At 40.6% G+C, this 20,088-nt stretch overlaps 1 protein-coding gene across 2 annotated transcripts; it reads right to left on the reverse strand.

Moving 5' to 3' along the window:
- Nucleotides 1-6,957: 6,957 nt before the first annotated feature.
- slc14a2 (solute carrier family 14 member 2) lies at nt 6,958-13,409 on the reverse strand. 2 transcript variants are annotated; one of them, XR_009768263.1, is made up of 10 exons: nt 13,236-13,409; nt 12,282-12,453; nt 10,670-10,859; nt 10,377-10,505; nt 9,566-9,758; nt 9,314-9,461; nt 9,005-9,139; nt 8,867-8,916; nt 7,372-8,775; nt 6,958-7,237 (listed from the first exon to the last, which is right to left on the reverse strand). XR_009768263.1 is itself a non-coding variant. In XM_061671725.1 (9 exons), the coding sequence occupies exons 1-9, from the start codon at nt 13,257-13,259 to the stop codon at nt 8,386-8,388; spliced, it is 1,431 nt and encodes a 476-aa protein (XP_061527709.1). In that variant the 5' UTR covers nt 13,260-13,409; the 3' UTR covers nt 6,958-8,385. The 2 variants fall into 2 exon arrangements, 1 of the variants encoding a protein (XP_061527709.1); XM_061671725.1 differs by having other exon boundaries at nt 6,958-8,775.
- Between the last annotated feature and the right edge of the window lie 6,679 nt (nt 13,410-20,088).

Genomic DNA, 20,088 nt, shown 5'->3' on the forward strand with positions numbered 1-20,088 from the left:
TGCCACCAGAAAGTATTCACACCCCTTCACGTTTTCCACATTTTGCTGTTACAGACTTATTCTAAAGCTTATTTGAGAATAGTTTTCTTTTTTTTAAAAAAATCTACACAAAATAGTCCCATAATGACAAAGTAAAAAAAAATTTCAAACATTGTGTAAATCTATAAAAAAAAAATTAAACATTCAAACATAATAGATACATACGTATTCACATATGAGACTCAAACTTAAGCTCAGGTGCATCTTATTTCCACTGATCATCCTTGAGATGCTTCTTCAACTTCAATGGAGTCTACCTGTGGTAAATTCAGTTGATTGAGCATCATTTGGAATGGCACACACCTGTCTATATAAGGTCTCATAGTTGTGCAGTGCATATCGGAGCAGAAACCAAGCAATGAAATCTAAGGACTTGTCTGCATACCTCCGAGACTGGATTGTGTCAAGGCACAAATCTGGGGAAGGATACAAAAGAATTTCAGCAGCATTGAAGATCCCGAAAAGCACCGTGGTCTCGATTATTCGGAAAATGGAAGAGGTTTGGAACCACCGGGACCTTTCCCAGATCTGACTGTCCGACCGAGCTGAGTACTCGGAGAAGAAGGGCCTTGGTCAGAGAGGTGAACAATCACCTGATAAATTGTGACCTGATCCCAACCCAATGGAACATGCTCTTCAACCTTTTTTTTTTTTTGGTGCCTGAAAGTTCAGGTTTTCTTCTTTCTAAACGGCAAATGCTATATTTGTGTGTAACGTCTTGAATTATCGATGAAAGTCTACACTTCAGTCACTGTTTTATTTCAGATCTATTGTGGTGTATAAAGGCAGTATAATAAAAACGTGTCACTGTTCAAATATCTCTGGGCCTGCAACCTACTGCTGGTCGTGTATTTGAATTATGACTTGTGTCAAAAGTCTCTTATGTTGTTCCAAGGAGGTTTCCATGCTAGCAAATTTGCATTTGGCTACTCTTCCATTGAGTGGGTGTAACAGGATCATTCTTTCTTTATTGGCCAATTATAAAAGGGCTCACCTTGAACGATTTAAACGCTTTGTTGTCTGCACAGTCATTTTTAATGTTCGATCTTTTGAAAAGTAAAGTACATTCACTTCTAAAACCTGTTTGAACTTTGATTTGGATGTCATTCATAACTCTGAGATTGATTACGGTGCATGTAAAAAGTCTTCACATAAGATAATTTCAAAACGTTACCCACCATTGAGTGTGGTATAATTTTTAAAACTCCGATTTTTTTTTTTATCTTTTTGCGGGAAAATAAAAATAAACAACTGAAAAAATGTGGTTCACAAGTGTAGCTGGGATTTGACTGTGTTCAGGATTAGCCAATCACATTCAAACTCATGTAAAATGTGAGTCAGCACACACCTGCCAGCATTTCAAGTGCCTCTGATTAACCCCGAATACATTTCAGATTTTTGTTCTAGTAGTCTATTCATTACATTTATCCATCCATCCATCCATTTTCTGAGCCGCTTTTCCTCACTAGGGTCGCGGGCGTGCTGGAGCCTATCCCAGCTGTCATCGGGCAGGAGGCGGGGTACACCCTGAACTGGTTGCCAGCCAATCGCAGGGCACATACAAACAAACAACCATCTGCACTCACAGTCACACCTATGGGCAATTTAGAGTCTCCAATTCATGCATGTTTTTGGGATGTGGGAGGAAACCGGAGTGCCCTGAGAAAACACAGGCGGGGCCAGGGATTGAACCCGGATCCTCAGAACTGTGAAGCTGACGCTCTAACCAGTCGGCCACCGTGCCGCCCATTACATTTATATACTTATTTATTTACTTTTGCTTTCCATCTGAAGCCTGAATGTTTTGTCCTAACAGTGACTGGTACTTAAAACTGTTCATAATTCCTTCCAACTTAAAGTCCCAGGTCCAGCTAAAAAAAAAACAAAGCATGATGTTGCCACCACCATACTTAACTGTATATATGCTGTTCCTTTGGTGATGAGCAGCAATGTTTTTGCGTGCCAAACATACACTTTCGCCTTGGTTTAAATGGACCACAACACATTTTCCATTTTATGTTTGAGAGAGGTCACTGATGGTGTAGCGGTACACTCGCATGACTTTGGTGCAGGCAGCGTGGGTTCAGTTCCCACTCAGTGACGGTGTGAATGTGAATCTGAGTGCGAATGGTTGTCCGTGTCTATATTTGCCCTGCGACTGACTGGCGACCAGTTCAGGGTGTAGTCCACCTTTCGCCTGAAGTCAGCTGGGATGGGCTGCGACGCTAGCCAGGATAAGTGGTGTTGGTAAATGGATGTTTGAGAGATTTTGTTCTGCCTCAAAAACTGCTGAGCCATTGGCAACTACTAATTTTGTTAATATGCTTGCTAATATGGCGGTATGGGTGGCTGAGCCCCGAGGTTTAAAAAAAAAAAGAAATAAAAAATGATCACACCCTTCTCCCTTTCCGAAATTGTTCCCCAAGGTTCTGTCCTTGGTCCTATTCTGTTCATAATCTACCCCCTCCCTCTCAACCATATTTTTCAAAAACACATCATTTTCCCTGCTACGCAGATGACACCCAGCTCTAACTGTCCACATCTTCCCACTGAGGTCCGTGTACACTACATGAATTCAGATAAGTGGCTCTCTTATTAACCTTCTCAAACTTAAGAGTGACAAAATGTTCAATTCTCCTCACTGGCACGAAATCAACACATGAACACTTTTTCAGTTACAGGGTGTTATCCTCAATAACACGCTTTCATCTCTGTCACATCGATTCCTTCACGCGATCTGCCTTCTTTCACCGCTGCAACATCTCCTCTCAGTTAGTCTCTGTCACCCAACCATTTCCCCTCTTGATTACCGCAACTCACTTCATTGTCTGCAGCCCACTTTTGGAACACTCTCCCACGTCACACTATAAAGCTAGAAATCATCAGTCAAAACACATCTCTTTAAACAGGCTTATTCATTATAATTGTTTTATTTTTTTATTTTTTTACATTTGTTTATTATTACAATTTTGCCACTGTTGTGCAGAGGTAAAGGTTAATAAATTTACTGTATTGCACAATAATCTTTGTGGAACTGTGCTCCTGACAGGTGAGTACTACAGTTCCTTTTAGCTATTCTCATTTGCATTTAGGTTTGATCTAATTATTGGGTGGCGATATAAAAAAAAAAAAAGTTAAAGAGCAACACAGTGCAAATGTCAACGTTTCATGAACTTGTAATTAAATATGTATGTCGATGGTGTTTTGACTCAAAACAATATGTTGCTATGTGGTGCGGCAGTCTTTGGTGATTCAGTTAATAATCAAGCTATATAGTACAAGAACAATGCCTGCATAATTACAAAAGTTTTTTGTCATAATCTGTTCACAGTATATTAACATAACAAGAGGCAAGTGCCTGAAACGACACGTGAACTTATTGATGAATAATGTTTATATGCAAATGCACTACTTACATAAAGTTAGGGATATTTGTCAGGTGAAATTTCAGGAGAAACCTAAAATTTACGATAAAAGCAGTCCGCAAACTTTGTACCATGGATTGGTTTTACCAGTAACTAATAGTAAAGCAACCCCAATTCCAGTGAAGTTGGGACGTTGTGTTAAAAACAGAATACAATGATTTGCAAATCATGTTCAACCTATATTTAATTGAATACACTACAAAGACAAGATATTTAATGTTCAAACTGATAAACTTGATTGTTTTTAGCAATAATTAGAATTAGAATTTTATGGCTGCAACACGTTCCTAAAAAGCTGGGACAGGTGGCAAAAAAGACTGAGAAAGTTGAGGAATGCTCATCAAACACCTGTTTGGAACATCCCACAGGTGAACAGGCTAATTGGGAACAGGTGAGTGCCATGATTGGGTATAAAAGGAGCTTCCCTGAATTGCTCAGTCATTCACAAGCAAAGATGGGGCGAGGTTCACCTCTTTGTGAACAAGTACGTGAGAAAATAGACCAACATTTTAAGGACAATGTTCCCCAACGTACAATTGCATGGCATGGGTAACTTACACATCTGTGAAGGCACCATTAATGCTGAAAGGTAAATGCAGGTTTGGAAGAAAGCTTTGCTGCCATCCAAGCAACGTCTTTTTCATGGACGTCCTTGCTTATTTCAGCAAGACAATGCCAAACCACATTCTGCACGTGTTACAACAGCGTGGCTTCGTCGTAAAAGAGTGCGGGTACTAGACTGGCCTGCCTGCAGTCCAGACCTCTCTCCCATTGAAAATGTGTGGCGCATTGTGAAGCGTAAAATACGACAACGGAGACCCCGGACTGTTGAACAGCTGAAGCTGTACATCGAGCAAGAATGGGAAAGAATTCCACCTACAAAGCTTCAACAATTCGTGTCCTCATTTCCCAAACGTTTATTGAATGTTGTTCAAAGAAAAGGTGATGTAACACAGTGGTAAACATGACCCTGTCCCAGCTTTTTTTGCAACGTGTTGCAGCCATAAAATACTACGTTAATAATTATTTGCTAAAAACAAACAAGTTTATCAGTTTGAACATTAAATATCTTGTCTTTGTAGTGTATTCAATGAAATATAGGTTGAACAGGATTTGCAAATGATTGTGTTTTGTTTTTACAGACAACTTAGCATAGAAACCATTCCTCATATCTCCCTATCTCAGAGGAAACTGACATTTCACAAGTCACGGTTCAGCGCTTCAGTTTATCACCGCCAGCCCCATTCAGTCACATCATTTGTCAACAGACATTTCAACTATGTTATTCAAAGGAGACGGCACATGGATGCATCAGCAGCATTCGCTGTGTGACACACTATCCCATAGCTCAGCATTGTACTTTATGTGTGTGTATTCGTATAGACCACATTAAATATTGTAGAACCCCAAAGAAGACCAAGGTGGTTTTGAACCAAATTAGTGGCAGTTACAGTGGGTACTCATTGTGGTGCTAGCTCAGGCTGATGAATGGACAGTGGAGAGTTGTCGAAGGCAGCATGACAAAAGCATCGTGCTCAGCAGCTGTCATCTTGTCGAGAACATGTTTTTATCCTTTTTTTTCTTTTCGGTACACTACAGTGAAGTTTGCACCCATGCTTGCGGTGTTTTTTCTATAGATACACCAGCTTCCGCCCACCAGACGCTAAATTGAGTGGAAATGGTTTTCTGTCTAGATTGATTGATTATCCCTCTCCCTTCCAAATCCAGATTTGAGCGTAGCGGAGTCATACCAACAACCTTTCAGTCGTGTAACCGCACGAGGACCACAGCAGAATAACTCACTATACGACGTTATTGCGATAATCAAGAAACAGTATCACATTTTTGTACATATTTGATCTTGTCATGGGACAAAACTGAAATAATGACACTCTGCTATAATGTAAAGTAGTCAGTGTAAAGCTTGTACAAAAGTGTCAATTCCGCTCGAAACAGCTCAACACAGCTAATTCAAGTCTAAACTGCTGGCAACAAAAGTGGGTACACCCCTGAGTGAAAATGTTTAAATTGTGCTCAGTGTCAACGTTTAAAATTTTTTTTGCTGCCACTATTATTTTTTGCACTGACGTAACTCTCCTGGGAATGTAGGTCACGAGAGTTTCTCGTGCTGCCGCTGGAATTCTAATCCACTCCTTCGTGACAAAATCAAATAGCTGGCTGATGTTAAGAGATCTTGTCCTCTTCTGCCGTCCGTTTAAGGATTCCCCACAGATGCTCGATAGGATTTGGGTCTGGAGACAAGCTTGGCCAGTCCCTCACCTTCACCCTCAGCTTCTTGAGCAAGGCATTCGGTTGTCTTGTTTGTCACGTACTGCCCTGCAGCCTAGTTTCTGAATGGAGGGCCCGTGGACATGGTTCCAGTTAAAAACAGTTGCGAGTCAGCTTGTCTTTGGCAAACCGTCTGCGGGCACTTTGTTGTGCATCTTGTTTAGAAGAGGCTTCTTTCTGGGACGGTAGCTTTGCAGAGCAATTTGAAACAGGTGCTTGCAGGCTAACCCCGACCCCCACAACTTCAACTTCGGCAGCAATGTTGGCAGCACTCACGCATCGATCTTCCAAAGACAACCTCTCGATATGACGCCGATTTTGCGAAGACGCGTTATTTGGTCGACCGCGGTGAGGCCAGAGACCTGAGTTGAACCTCCATCCATCCATCCATCCATTGTCAACAGCGCTTATCCTGGTTAGGGTCGCAGGGCGCTGGAGCCTAACCCAGCAGACTTCGGGCGAAAGGCGGACTACACCCTGAACTGGTCGCCAGTCAGTCGCAGGGCACATATAGACACGGACAACCATTCGGGGAACTGATCCCACGCTGAGTGGGAACTGATCCCACGCTGCCCGCACCAAAGTCAGGCGAGTGCACCACTACACCATCAGTGACTCTGAGTTGAACCTGTCCTGTTAAACCTGAACTTCCAGTGACGAGTTGAAAGAGTCTTACAAAGATAACACCAAATTTAACACACGTGCTCCCTTTTCACACCTGAGACTTTTTAACACTGATGAGTCACATGATATCGGGACGAAAAATGCCCAATTGGCAGAGGTGAGAGTTCGTCAAATATGTGCAAGTCACGTACACTATTGGTAAGTCTCAAGTCTTAACATTTAAACTTCAAGTAAGTTCCAAGTTACTCAGACCCTAATTTGCAAAGTAAAATACACTTGTAAAAACTATACAATTTTTTTTTTTTTTTTAAAAACATAATTTTGTTACCATAGAAACAATGTTGTATGACTTTTTCTGACTTTATTTTCTTTGACCCATTTACACACTGCTGTTGCTAACCTAAAACACTTTTGGCAAATCTGCGTTTCAGTGATTCGAGTACTGTAAGTGAAGTACAGTACAGAAGTAAAGTACAAATTTTGCATACAAGATGTAAATTCACCAAACCCTAGACAAGACCAATGCTGCAGATTGGTGAAAATATTATTTATTTCACTCCATATACTCACTTCAGTCAACATGGAGAATCACAAAAAACATGTACTGGTTTTTACTTTTAAGTTCAGCAAATATCAGACAAGCATAAAATAGTGTATCCAATAGGTTACAATTACGGTAAAACAAACACACACACAAATCTGAAGGGAAAAAAATGAAATTAGAGTACAGAAAATATTAGACATTATCTCTTCGCCTAGCTGGATCTGGTCAGAGAATTTCAATGTTCATCATATTTATGGTTCCTCTCGTTCTTAGTGAATATGTCCCCCTTCCGCCATGTTGTTGTTGACCCCCGATCCTATGTAGAAAAAAAAATACATCTAACCTGCATTAAAATGTCATAGGAAGGGGTATCAAAAGTGCTGATATAGTGCATAGAATACTGCAAGCAGCTGATTGCTTTAACTGTAGGCTTTTCAAAAAATGTTGTACCCATTTTCTTCTTGAAATGTCCTCATGTTAGATGCCACTGAAACTCTGCTAAGTTTTGGCTGAACTCTTGAGTCCAGCCTCCCTCAGCGTCAGTCCGTGGTCCACAACATTGTCAACTGTTGTTGTGCGAATTTCATTTTAAAAAATGTGCTCCTGTTTTTCTTTGTTCTCCTCCTTTGTTGGTGTTCTAATTTGACAGTCAGTGCTTTGGAATTGCAATTGACAGCATGAAACGCTTCCGTGTCTAACGTGTATTTAGTGGTTTTCAAATCATTGTGTGTATTGTTTTGCAAAAAGCGTGAGGCTAATGTGTGTTTAGTGGTTTTCAACTCATTGTGTGTATTGTTTTGCAAAAAGCGTGTCGCTGACATCGTGTTGCATAGTGGTGCAAATCTGAGCCATTTTTTTTTTTGCTTCTCTAGTGTAAGGTTTTTTTTGGATAATTGTGTCATACTCTCGATTTCAGTGTTTACGCAGTCGGAAAGAAAAAACTGTAAGCAAGTCAAATCACACAAACTTGCTCAGTCATAACACGCAGGGGTGATAATCAAAATATATTTACGCATACACGTCTAAAAGGAAATGAACAACTGAGATGATAAAATAAAAGTATACATTTATATTGACTCAACTGGAAAATCTGTTCAAAACAGAAACAAGCAGCATGATTGTCATAAACAATATAAATATTGCATAGCATAAAGAGATTAGGGAATACTGATTTATTTTACAATATGTTGGCACTTTGTTGCACTCTGGTTTGTTTTCTGCTGGGCAACAATACTTTCATGTGTAACTAACATGACTAATCAAAGAATCCAAGCGTAAAAAAAAAACAACCTTAAAAGCTCTCTCCATAATAAATATATATGCATTCTGACAGTCAACATAATACCAACAGAGTAATTGGTGACATTGTCCATTTGGAGTGAGTTGTCAGATAGAAAATTCAGTAGGGATTTCACTATACAACTTGATGCACTTTCATTGTCTCTCCTCTGCTCTGTGTCTCTTTTAAACATAGTTTGCAAGTGTTTCTTCTGTTGGGAAGTATTCTGTGGTTTGTTCTCCACCGGCGTCCCACTGCTCGCTCTGTGCCTCGGGCACCGTGACTATTTGTGTCATGCCGGCTTCTTCCGTGGCTCGAAGGTTGAGGCCCAGCTGTATTTTCTCATTGGCTATCGCTTCCTCATTACCCCTCCGCTGCTCCTCTTCCTTTTTCAAATCTTCTTCCATCTTCTCCTGTTTCTCCTGCTTCTTCATCTTCCAGAAGTAGCACAGATTTTTCTCTGGGTAGGTGACTTTGGCAAGTGGCAGCTTAAAGATCTTATTGGTTTCTGTGGTGATGAGCAAAAATGTAAGTGCAGAGAGACAGAAGGGCCATGTGCAGGCTGGCAGACCAAACTGTGGACAGAAATAGAAAAAAACGTGCAGTTAGTACCCCTGCTATTTGGATGTGTTAACAAAATATTCATTTATAGTTTAGAAAACATACCGCGGACATGATGTTGGCGATGGCAGAGCCCAGGTATGCGCAGAAAAATCCTGCAGAGAGCAAGAGAAGATATGTGTAAGATGTGACATTCATGGCATTTGACAATCCTCAAATAATGCGATTGAAATGCCAACTCACCACAAGTAATAGCAAGCAGGTGCACTTGCCAAGTCAGAGCATAAAACATTCCTCCAATGGCAATGCAGGCTAGCACGCAGTTGTAACCCCATAGGCCAAAATAAATCGCACCAAACGGAGCTGCCAAAGCCAGGCCTGCACGGCAAATATGCAAGTCACAACACAGTACGTCACGACCGTCATGAGTGACATCTAATTGGGTTGCTCACAAAGAAAACTCTGTGTTCATTTGGCACATTATCATGGTCCTCTTTTATAACACACTGAGCTTGCATCGTGAAAAGATTTGTATTTACTTCCCAAACCCACCCGAAAGCATGCCAATTGTAGACCCGAGGACAGCGTGAGCGCACGTGATCGGGGAGGAGATCAAGAGTGAGATGATGAACATGCCTCCTGTCCAAGGATTGTCACAGCCGTAGACCTGGCCTATCCCCACAGGCACGGACATGAACAGCTGAGGAGACGTTTCGGAACGTAAACAAGAACAACTCGGCCTGCTTAGACCTCAGATGACTGGAAAAAACTCTCTCACATGAAACAGCTCAAACTAACTCTTACCTTGGCAACATCGATTTCCTCCCAGGTGATATTTGGCAGCTCAGTCCGTGGTTGGATGAGGACTTGGGGGAAGTGGTGGTTGTAGTGACCTGTGGCCACCATGTGGAGGCACACCAGGATGTTGAAGGGCAGCGTGAACACTGGCAGATCCCAGCGACTGTTAATGGATGCCAAGGCACTGGACACGATTGGACTGAAACAATCAAATGCGCATGGAACTTAATCATTCATTCGTAATTTTATTTGCAAAAGTATTGGGACATATTTTTGTTGATTTACAGTCTTGTACCGATATTTACTAACGTACATCCACCCATTCGCTTTCTATGGCATTTGACCTCAACATGATATGAGGACAGTAGCCAACCCCGATTGGCTTTGCGAGAGGCGCCAGCCAATCGCAGGGCACGAATACTGTAAACAAGCAACCATTCACACTCGTGTTCACGATGCAGAGACTTCAATGATCCTAACATGCATATATTTGGAATGTGGGATGAAGTCGGAGTGCCCGGAGAAAACCCACGCGCCAAGCATGGGTCGGGGAGAACATGCAAAGTCCACACAGGAGAGCCGGAGCCAGGTTTTGAAAACTGAACCTCGGAAGTGTGAGCCAGCTGTGCTAACCACTAAATCATCGTGCTTCCTGCCCCACCTCGTCAGATCGTGCATAAAACTGGCTGGACTACATTGAAATTACGATTCGATGTCATCTTATGTGACATTCACACTTTCATGGTTATTAGTATGGTTACATGCTTTAGAAGAGAAAAAAATGTCTGTCAGGCATGACATCGATCTAACATCTTACCACATCATGGACAGGAAGATGTTGGGCAGCAAGAGCCACCAGTACCAGTTTCCTGCATTGGAGAAGACAGCCATCAGCAAGCCCACTAGGATACCGTTGTATCCATACAGTCCTGCAGCAATTGCACCCCTGAAAAAAAAAACTCATTTTATTCCATCATAGAAGTCAAAATGGTTCCAACTATTATGATATTTGAACATACCCCAAATAGGAGCATGGGTTCCCCCTCTTACTGGTATGAAACTAACTACCTGCACCACTAGTTTAATGCAGAGATGAGTGAGCGCAGTAACCTGTTCTGTCGCAGAATGAGGGCTGAAATGGTGGCGAAAAGAGTCCCCACAAAGCCGTTGAGTGCCCACCAGTAGTTCTGCAGGATGAGGCCGGCAAAGATAATGAGGCCGCTCAGCGGGTTGTTCACAAACATGACCTGGGCAGCCCCACGCAGGACCCAGTCCAGTAACTGCAGCAAGAAAAACTGCTCTGAAAGACAAACAAAGAAGAGAGAGAGAGAGAGAGAGAGAGAGAGAGAGAGATGTTGACGTTATTTTCAAAGCTGCAGTTGAAAACTTCTTTCATGAAAATTCAACTCAAGTCAAATGGAATCGATGGCACGTCTGCTCAAAAACGTGTGCGATCAGAGGTTTGGCTGAGAAGTTCGACGAATGATTTTCAACAGAATTCAAAGCCGCAATATTTACATATTGGACTTAAATAACGGAATACTAACGAAAGAATTCTCTTTCTAGTGTTGCCATGGCGAACCTGGATCACATAATTCCTCTATAATATTGAAGCAAACCAGTGGCTCTGAGACCAAATGCCAGAAGAATTGATACAATGCAACCGGGACTTAATTCCAGCAAGATCTGCTTGGTTATGTTTTGCGGGACAATTCTGACTTTTTTTTTTTTAACTCGAAAGGTGTGCAAAATGCCGCTGCACCGCAATAAATTGGAATCTTCTGCAAAAGTTCATTTGTTTCCCAAGTTCAATTGTGAAAGGGAAACTCATGTAGTAAACATATTGGGAAACACTTATCAGGACAACCCCCGCCGAATTTCTTCATTCAAAACATTTTGTGATTTCCCCGAGAAGGCGAATTTGTGGTGTCCGTTAACTGTAAATTGTAATCATCCAAAATTATGAACAATTAAATCATGGAATATCACCGTGAGTAATATTTATGATCATAGTATATATATGTGAATGTGAGGGCGACTGGTTGTTTGTGTGTATGTGCCCTGCGATTGGCTGGCGACCCGTTCAGGGTGTACCCCGCCTCCTGCCCGATGACAGCTGGGATAGGCTCCAGCGCTCCCGCGACCCTTGTGGGGAGAAGCGGCTCAGGTAATGGATGGATGGATTATATATTTCTGACTTATGGTTATTACATTATGATAGTATTATATTGATGTTCTATAACATTATATGGAAGTAGACATAGGGGTAGGAGAAAATAAGTTTGAGTTTACTTTTTCGCATTCGCGAAAAAAAAATTCAATTCAAATTCCACAAGTCTACTGTTTATAATATGACTCTCACTTTTTGAATTGACCTACTGAAATACAGTTGATTAAGCTTGGCATTGTATTATAATTTATTGAGATGCAGCTGGATGTTACAATATTTATATTTGGGGAAAAAAATGTTTTTAAACTGCGCTTGTTTCAAAGGTTTGTGACCACAGTTATTGTACAATGTATTAAAAATTAGTTTTAAAATTTTGTGTATTGTTCTCCTGTACCAAGAAAATATCCATCCGGCTATTTTCTACAACCGCTTATATCCTGTTGAGTGTTGCGGAGCAACTGGCTGGAGCTGCCTATGCCCCGACACTCACCCGAGGGCACCAAGAAAAAAATCTACGTTTGTATTATGTGTCAGCCTGTAGGGTCAACTTACTTTCCATCCACTTTGCAAAAACTGCCATGTCTCCATAGAAGTAGGAGATGCCCCTCAGAAAGCGAGACTTGGCCCTGCGCAGGCACGAGGTTCGTGCCGTCTGGACAGGGGCGTCCACCTGCTTCTCATTCTCATGCTTCAGGTCAGGTTGTGCCATTAGGGGTTGCGATTCCTGCAGCAATGGTTCAAAATGTAACTGCTCCGTCATTGTGTTTAAAAAAACAAAAAAAACAAAAAAAAAGAAATGTGCACAGCATTCATCACTGGGGATTGGCACACACGCACAAGTTCACGCAAGAGTTCTTGATACTCCCGTTAGTATCATCAGGAAACTGAGCTGTACAATCATTTGGCAACAATAGAACAAATTGGAGCCAAATTATACTTTGTTGCCAAATAATGAAAATGACTCCTTGGATAATTCATACCTTATCAATCTAATCTCATGCACAAGCTGTATTCCATATACGAGTCCTTAAAATTATTCTCGGAATCGGCAGCCCTTCCTCCAGTTTCAAATGATCCATTAGAATCTGGAATTTGAATCTCTCAGCAGCGTCATCTGGCAGAAGAGATTCTCCAAAATAAAATGTATAAGAGCTGTTTGTTTTTCAACTTTCATTTAGACACCATTTTTTAGTCCACTTTAATGTGCAATACATTTGAGCTGGATCATTATTTAAGTACAGTGTTCCCTCGCTATATGACGGTTCACCTATTGCGGATTCAGTGCATTGCAGATTTTTTTTTCATATTCATATTGCACAAGTTTTTTGTTGTTGTTTTTTTTGAGGTGGTAATTGGTATAAAAAGTTGCAGAATATAATTGATATAACAAATGAATAATTGTAGCCATGCAATCCATACACTTAATCCAATATCCTTGTCACATTAGAAATGAATGAATGAATATGCATGTATTTTTATTTTTATTTTTTTTAATCCTCCACCTACCTTTGCACAAAGTGATCCCGGCATGTGTTCAAATGGTCAAGAACTTCATGGGTAAAAATCTGCCAAAGGTTTATAAAGCCTCACACTAAGAAGTAACTCCTACTTTCCTCCCTCCACCTCTTTCCTCTCACCCATTTCTTCGTTCCCTCTGTTCATCATCTGCAGTCCAATCTTTGATCATTTCTGCCCCACCCACAAATCCACAAGATACGCTTAACAACCCTGAAGTATGCACAGCACTTTTTACATTCTTTTGTTTTGGCCCTGTATATTATCCACTGTTACTTGTCAAACAGAGTAAGATGCATATACTGTCGGTATTTCCCTGTATTACGTTTGTCAAATTTTGTTTGTTACATTTGTGACTGACAGTCACTCACTCATCTAGAAGATTTTGAAGCGTGTCTGTGGGAAGTCGTGCCATTTTGTGAGGCCACTGAAGTGATTTTTTTTTTTAAATGTCTTTGTCTTTATCTTTAGGAGCAAAGCAAAAAGATAAAAGAAAAAGAGTTCCTCGCCAGTGTGAGATCAAGTTCTAGTTCAAGGCAACAATTTATACAGTTTACACCCCTGTTTTCTATGGCTAAAATCAAGGAAAACAATCATTTATTGTCATTGTAAACCTGGGTTACCCACACAACTGGTAGCCTCCAATGACCACATCAGTAGCCTGTGGGCCTGTTCTAAAAATAGTTCACCAGTGATGGGGACATTGATTTCCTAGGAATGTAGTGGAAGTGATTATTTAAAAAGGTAAACAAAGTGTTGCACACTGATATATATCTGTTTCCTGCCTTGTTACTAAATCATTATTGATAGTGTCTTCATATAACTGCCTATTATTGATGATTAATAATAATATATGAATAATGGGAGTTTGTGCAAATTTGGTATTTCAGAAGTGTGTATCAAACTGGTAGCCTTTTCCATTCATCAGAACCCAAGAAGAAGCTCGCAGTTTCAAAAAGGTTGACGACTCTTTTGCTGTAAACATTATCAAACAACATTTCATCGGTGAAATTACAACCCCAATTCCAATGAAGGTGGGACGTTGTGTTAAACATAAATAAAAACAGAATACAATGATTTGCAAATCATGTTCAACCTATATTTAATTGAATACACTACAAAGACGATGTGTAATGTTCAAACTGATCAACTTGATTGTTTTTAGGAAATAATCATTAACTTAGAATTTTATGGCTGCAACACGTTCCAAAAAAGCTGGGACAGGTGGCAAAAAAGAAAGTTAAGGAATGCTCATCGAACACCTGTTTGGAACATCCCGCAGGCTAATTGGGAACAGGTGGGTGGCATGGTTGGGTAGAAAAGGAGCTTCCCTGAATTGCTCAGTCATTCACAAGCAAAGATGGGGCGAGGTTCACCTCTTTGCGAACAAGTGCGTGAGAAAATTGTCAAACAGTTTAAGGAAAATGTTCTTCAACGTACAATTGCAAGGAATTTAGGGATTTCATCATCTTCGGTCCATAATATCATCAAAAGGTTCAGAGAATCTGCAGAAATCCCTGCATGTAAGCCGAAAGCCAACATTGAATGCCCGTGACCTTCGATCCCTCAGGCGGCACTGCATCAAAAACCGACATCAATGTGGAAAGGATATCACCACATGGGCTCAGGAACACTTCAGAAAACCAATGTCAGTAAATACTGTTCGGCGCTACAGCCGTAAGTGCAACTTGAAACTCTACTATGCAAAGCAAAAGCCATTTATCAACAACGCCCAGAAACGCCGCCGGCTTCTCTGGGCCCGAGCTCATCTAAGATGGACTGATACAAAGTGGATAAGTGTTCTGTGGTGCGACGAGTCCACATTTCAAATTGTTTTTGGAAATTGTGGACGCCGTGTCCTCCGGGCCAAAAAGGAAAAGAACCATCCGGACTGTTATGGGCGCAAAGTTCAAAAGGTAGCATCTGTGATGGTATGGGCCCGTGTTAGTGCCAATGGCATGGGTAACTTACACATCTGTGAAGGCACCATTCATGCTGAAAGGTACATACAGGTTTTGGAGAAACATATGCTGCCATCCAAGCAACGTCTTTTTCATGGACGCCCCTGCTTATTTCAGCAAGACAATGCCAAACCACATTTTCCACGTGTTACAACAGCGTGGCTTTCGTAGTAAAAGAGTGCGGGTACTAGACTGGCCGGCCTGCAGTCCAGACCTGTCTCCCATTGAAAATGTGCGCCGCATTATGAAGCGTAAAATACGACAGCGGAGACCCCGGACTGTTGAACAGCTGAAGCTGTACATCGAGCAAGAATGGGAAAGAATTCCACCTACAAAGCTTCAACAATTAGTGTCCTCAGTTCCCAAACGTTTATTGAAGGTTGTTCAAAGAAAAGGTGATGTAACACAGTGGTAAACATGACCCTGTCCCAGCTTTTTTTGCAACGTGTTGCAGCCATAAAATTCCATGTTAATGATTATTTGCTAAAAACAAAAAAAGTTTATCAGTTTGAATATATATGCCCTATATGTGTATGTATGTGAGTATGGCATCTTGTGAGTCTCGAGGCAGTGACACAAGACGTGCTAATGTGTGACCTTGTAAGCAAAATGCACCATCTCTATGGAATTAGATTATTACATATCGTAACAAACAATCAAGAGACAATGGAAATGTTTTTTAATGTAGAAATTAGGCAGGAATAAGTGGTGTTTCATTAAACACAAAGTGTTTCATGAATCTATATAATGGATGAGTACCGAAATATATTGACTTTTCTACCATATTCTAATTTATTGAGATGTATCTGTACTATTTACTGTAATTATGAAAATTCAAGGTTATGAATGTGAAACAATGAACTAAATCACACATTAGTGTAATATTAGTGTAATACACTGCAAAAGAAACACTTACTACGATACATCCTGTTTTTCCACTTAATAATTTTATATTCATGGTTATCTGTGCCTTGGCTCAATAAAGGTTGTGAAAAGCTGGACTACGTTGTGTTCCAAGTCATGTACAAACTCGGGCTACGTTGCTACCGTAGCAAAGGAACTCATAAACCAAGGACCCCCTGTAAAATTAAAACATAATCAAGGGAAATCAATGCGATTAATAAAATAATGAATATATGAATGTAGTAAATACAATTCCCATTTCACACTACCAGATAGATCACAGTCATGCACTCAGTCTATTTCCTAAAAGCTATAAAGGCAACTAGGGAGTCTTGACTAACCCTTAAGCAATTAAGAGGTGTGTCCCAATACTTTGCCAATGCAGTGCTTGACTTTGTTTTTATAATCCTTCTCTAGGTGTACGTTAAATGGGATCCAAAATTGCTGATTTGACATTTGCTGACACTGAATGGCACGATCATCATCATTGAAGTTTCATTTATCTTTACACGTGAGCAATGAGCACACACGTGCACGCACACCCAGGGTTGGACTACATTTTGTTATGATGGTACTTATGTGATCAAAGTCAAGTCGATGTCGACTAGTTGATGGGAGGTAATGCTTTGAATGACACTCTTGACACTCGCGTGTGTGCACGCGCACACACACACACACACACACAATTTGGCAACATTTAGTTCCTTTTTTATTCATATGTTCATTGAGGCAGTGCAAATGAAAGATGAGAAAACGTTGCGGCTAACTATCCTATTATTCATTTGAAACATTTTCACGATAATAACAATCCAATGCAAAAAACATTGTTCAGTTGTGGTTGACAACTAAATGTGTTTGTTGTTGGGTTTGCAGTAGTCGGCATGGTGAGCCAGTGGTTAGCACATCTGCATCACAGTTCCGAGATTGGTGGTTCGAATCCAGATTCCAACCATCCATTTTCTGAGCCGCTTCTCCTCACTAGGGTCGCGGGCGTGCTGGAGCCAATCCCAGCTGTCATCGGGCAGGAGGCGGGGGACACCCTGAACTGGTTGCCAGCCAATCGCAGGGCACATACAAACAAACAACCATTCGCACGCACAGTCACACCTACAGGCAATTTAGAGTCTTCAATTAATGCATGTTTTTGGAATGTGGGAGGAAACCGGAGTGCCCGGAGAAAACCCACGCAGGCACGGGGAGAACATGCAAACTCCACGCAGGCGGGGACGGGGATTGAACCCCGCACCTCAGGACTGTGAGGCTGACGCTCTAACCTGTCGTCCACCGTGCCGCCAGACTCCAACCTTCCTCTGGAATTTGCGTGTTCTCCCCTTGCTTGTGTGGGGGTTCTCCAGTGACCCTGTCTTCCTCCCATATTTCAAAAACATGCCCCGGGGGTTAATTGAAGAAGACTAAATTGTCCTCGGATGTGAGTGTGACCGGTTGATTGCATATAGAAGTGCCTGGCGGTTGAATGGTGACCAGTTCAAGGTGTACCCCGAAGCTCACCCGCGACCCATGATGCAATGCTAATACCTTATTTTAGCCGCACATGGAAGATTGTGATTGCATTTCTACACTACTTGCAAACTACAACTCAATTTAAAACACATTATTAACTGCACGTGTAAGTTGAATCCTACTGTGAACTTTTTTAATGAACACTTGACAAGTTAACGAGCTTTAGTTGTCGCCCAGGGCCACTTAATCACTCCCTTGCGTCACACCTCCTGCAGTGCATGAAAAATATACACCGCTGTTCAAAAGTTTGGGGTCACCCAGATCAATTCCTTTTTTTTCAATGAACACACATTATTGTATATATATATATATATATATATATATATATATATATATATATATATATATATATGCTAGCATAAAGTTTGGAGGTGGGGGGGGTCACTTTAAATATTAACAAAAAGGGAAATTGTTTTCGTTTTTTCTTCCTTTTTTTTAAAACTTGCACTAACAATGTGTCGATTTTATTTCTGATTTATTTAATGTTATTTCCATTGGGGTGAAATCTGTGCTTTTCTTTTAGAAACAAGGACATTACTAAGTGACTCCAATCTTTCGACCTGTAGCGTATGCAGTATATCTGCCGTATATATGCTACACTAGTACGATGTGACCCAGTTCGATTATCACAACGTCCTATTCACACCGCTCCACTCTCACACACACACACACACACACACACTTTTGATATCCACCCAAAAAGTTATTTGGTACTATATCTCTCATATCATACTACCTCATCTTAAACTCAGCCTTACATATGCAAATATTGTAAATGCGATATTTATAACCATTAACACCAGAGAAATATGTAAAGTGTTGAACCAGCAATAAACCAAAATGACATGTGATGTTTACAGTGGGCACGGAATGTATGCAGACCCCCTTAAATTTGTCAGTGATGGGACATTGTGATTTCCTAGGAACGTTGTAAAAGTGAGCGTTTGAAAATGTAAATTCTTACAGAGATTTACAGAGATAAAGTGTTGATATTTAAATCACTGTTGATAATTATTGTGAGACATGATCAGTCAGTCTTCACATAGCTATATATTATTATTTATTAATGACATATAATTAAAAGTAATTCGAGCAAATCTGAGACGTCTGTATCAAACTGGTAGACCCTTCCCAAAACAAAAACAAAAAACAAAAAGAAAAACCAGTTTGATGGAATTATGTTCTCTCTAAACCAAAATAAAACCAAAATCATGATATTTGGAAAACATCGGAACAGATCCAGATACAGATAGAAGGTGTACATTTCGAAAGGCTGTATGAAAACACATTTCGAGGGGTAATTATTGATGATCAAATTAGCTGCAAACCTCATATAAAACATCGACAAACCAAACTATCTAAAAGCATTTCAGTCCTTGCCAAAGTCAAGTGCTTCCTGAATCCTAAATCACTTTAGACACATTGACCATTGTATTTATATCTATTTATATAATATATCATATATTGACGCTACAATATACATATCTATAAATGTATATAAAGAAATATCATTCGGTTTTGTAATATATATGTGGTGCCTTGTTTATAATACCTACTGTGCATACTGTGTCATCATTTATATATCGTCAATTGTAGTGAATTATAGTTTTGCATCGTTTCGTTTTGTTTGGTTTGTTCTTGATCGATTTTTGTTTTTTCTTTTACATTGTTGTTGTTAAAGACAATCAGTCAATCAATCAAATTTCCAAAAGGTTGGCGACCCCTGGTCTCGACTTAACCCGGAAGAAAAACCCCATGTCCTGTATTGACCTTCACCAAGTCATTGACTGAGCTAACGGGTCATAATCGAGGACCTCCCAGGAAAATGTTACCACATCCCGTAACATGGCAGCAATCTTCCCTCTTATGACGACCCCCGAGTCTGAGGTCAATCAGCGCCTGAGCTGTGCCAGTGGGGTACATACCAGACCCACACTTAACTCTTCATCCTCGTTTTTAAAAATTGTTTATAGTATTTTTCTTTGCCTTTCTTGAATTATTAGTTGGGTGAATCCAGTCCACTGCCTTATAGGCAGTGGGTTATGCAAAGCAACTGCCCACAATGTTTTACCTTATCAAACACTGAAATCAATAACAAAACCGGAAGCTTAGTGTTTCCATAATCTCCAGTCTTTACATAACCATCGTGACATCATGGTCCCGAGAGGAATTTAGGACATTTCAGAACCAAAATCACCTGCAGCAATAGTGCAAGCTGATGCTGACATCTGCTGAAAGAAAAAAACCCCAGCAAGCGTCGTATTCATGATTCCACTCTCATCTCTTCACCTACATTTTACTCAACCAAACTAACACATTCCTATGGGTTCGCTCCTCACTCACGCAAATAAAACCAGTCTGACAAAGCCGTGCAAATACCAGACACTCCGAAAAAGATCTGACAAGATTAGTGGACTGGAGGCACTGGTGTTTTCATGCAGGCAGCTCACTTTGAAGGG

Source organism: Phycodurus eques, chromosome 3 (genome assembly GCF_024500275.1).
Source record: "Phycodurus eques isolate BA_2022a chromosome 3, UOR_Pequ_1.1, whole genome shotgun sequence".
NCBI lineage: Eukaryota > Metazoa > Chordata > Actinopteri > Syngnathiformes > Syngnathidae > Phycodurus > Phycodurus eques.

Bases quoted from the DNA above. Each gene is read 5' to 3' on its own strand.
- slc14a2 (XM_061671725.1), bottom strand. From the start codon at position 13,259: ATGCCGGGATCACTTTGTGCAAAG. The intron at 12,454-13,235 runs GTAGGTGGAGGA...CCATTGCTGCAG, and splicing joins CGGGATCACTTTGTGCAAAG to GAATCGCAACCCCTAATGGC. The intron at 9,759-10,376 runs GTAAGATGTTAG...TGATTGTTTCAG, and splicing joins ATCTTCCTGTCCATGATGTG to TCCAATCGTGTCCAGTGCCT.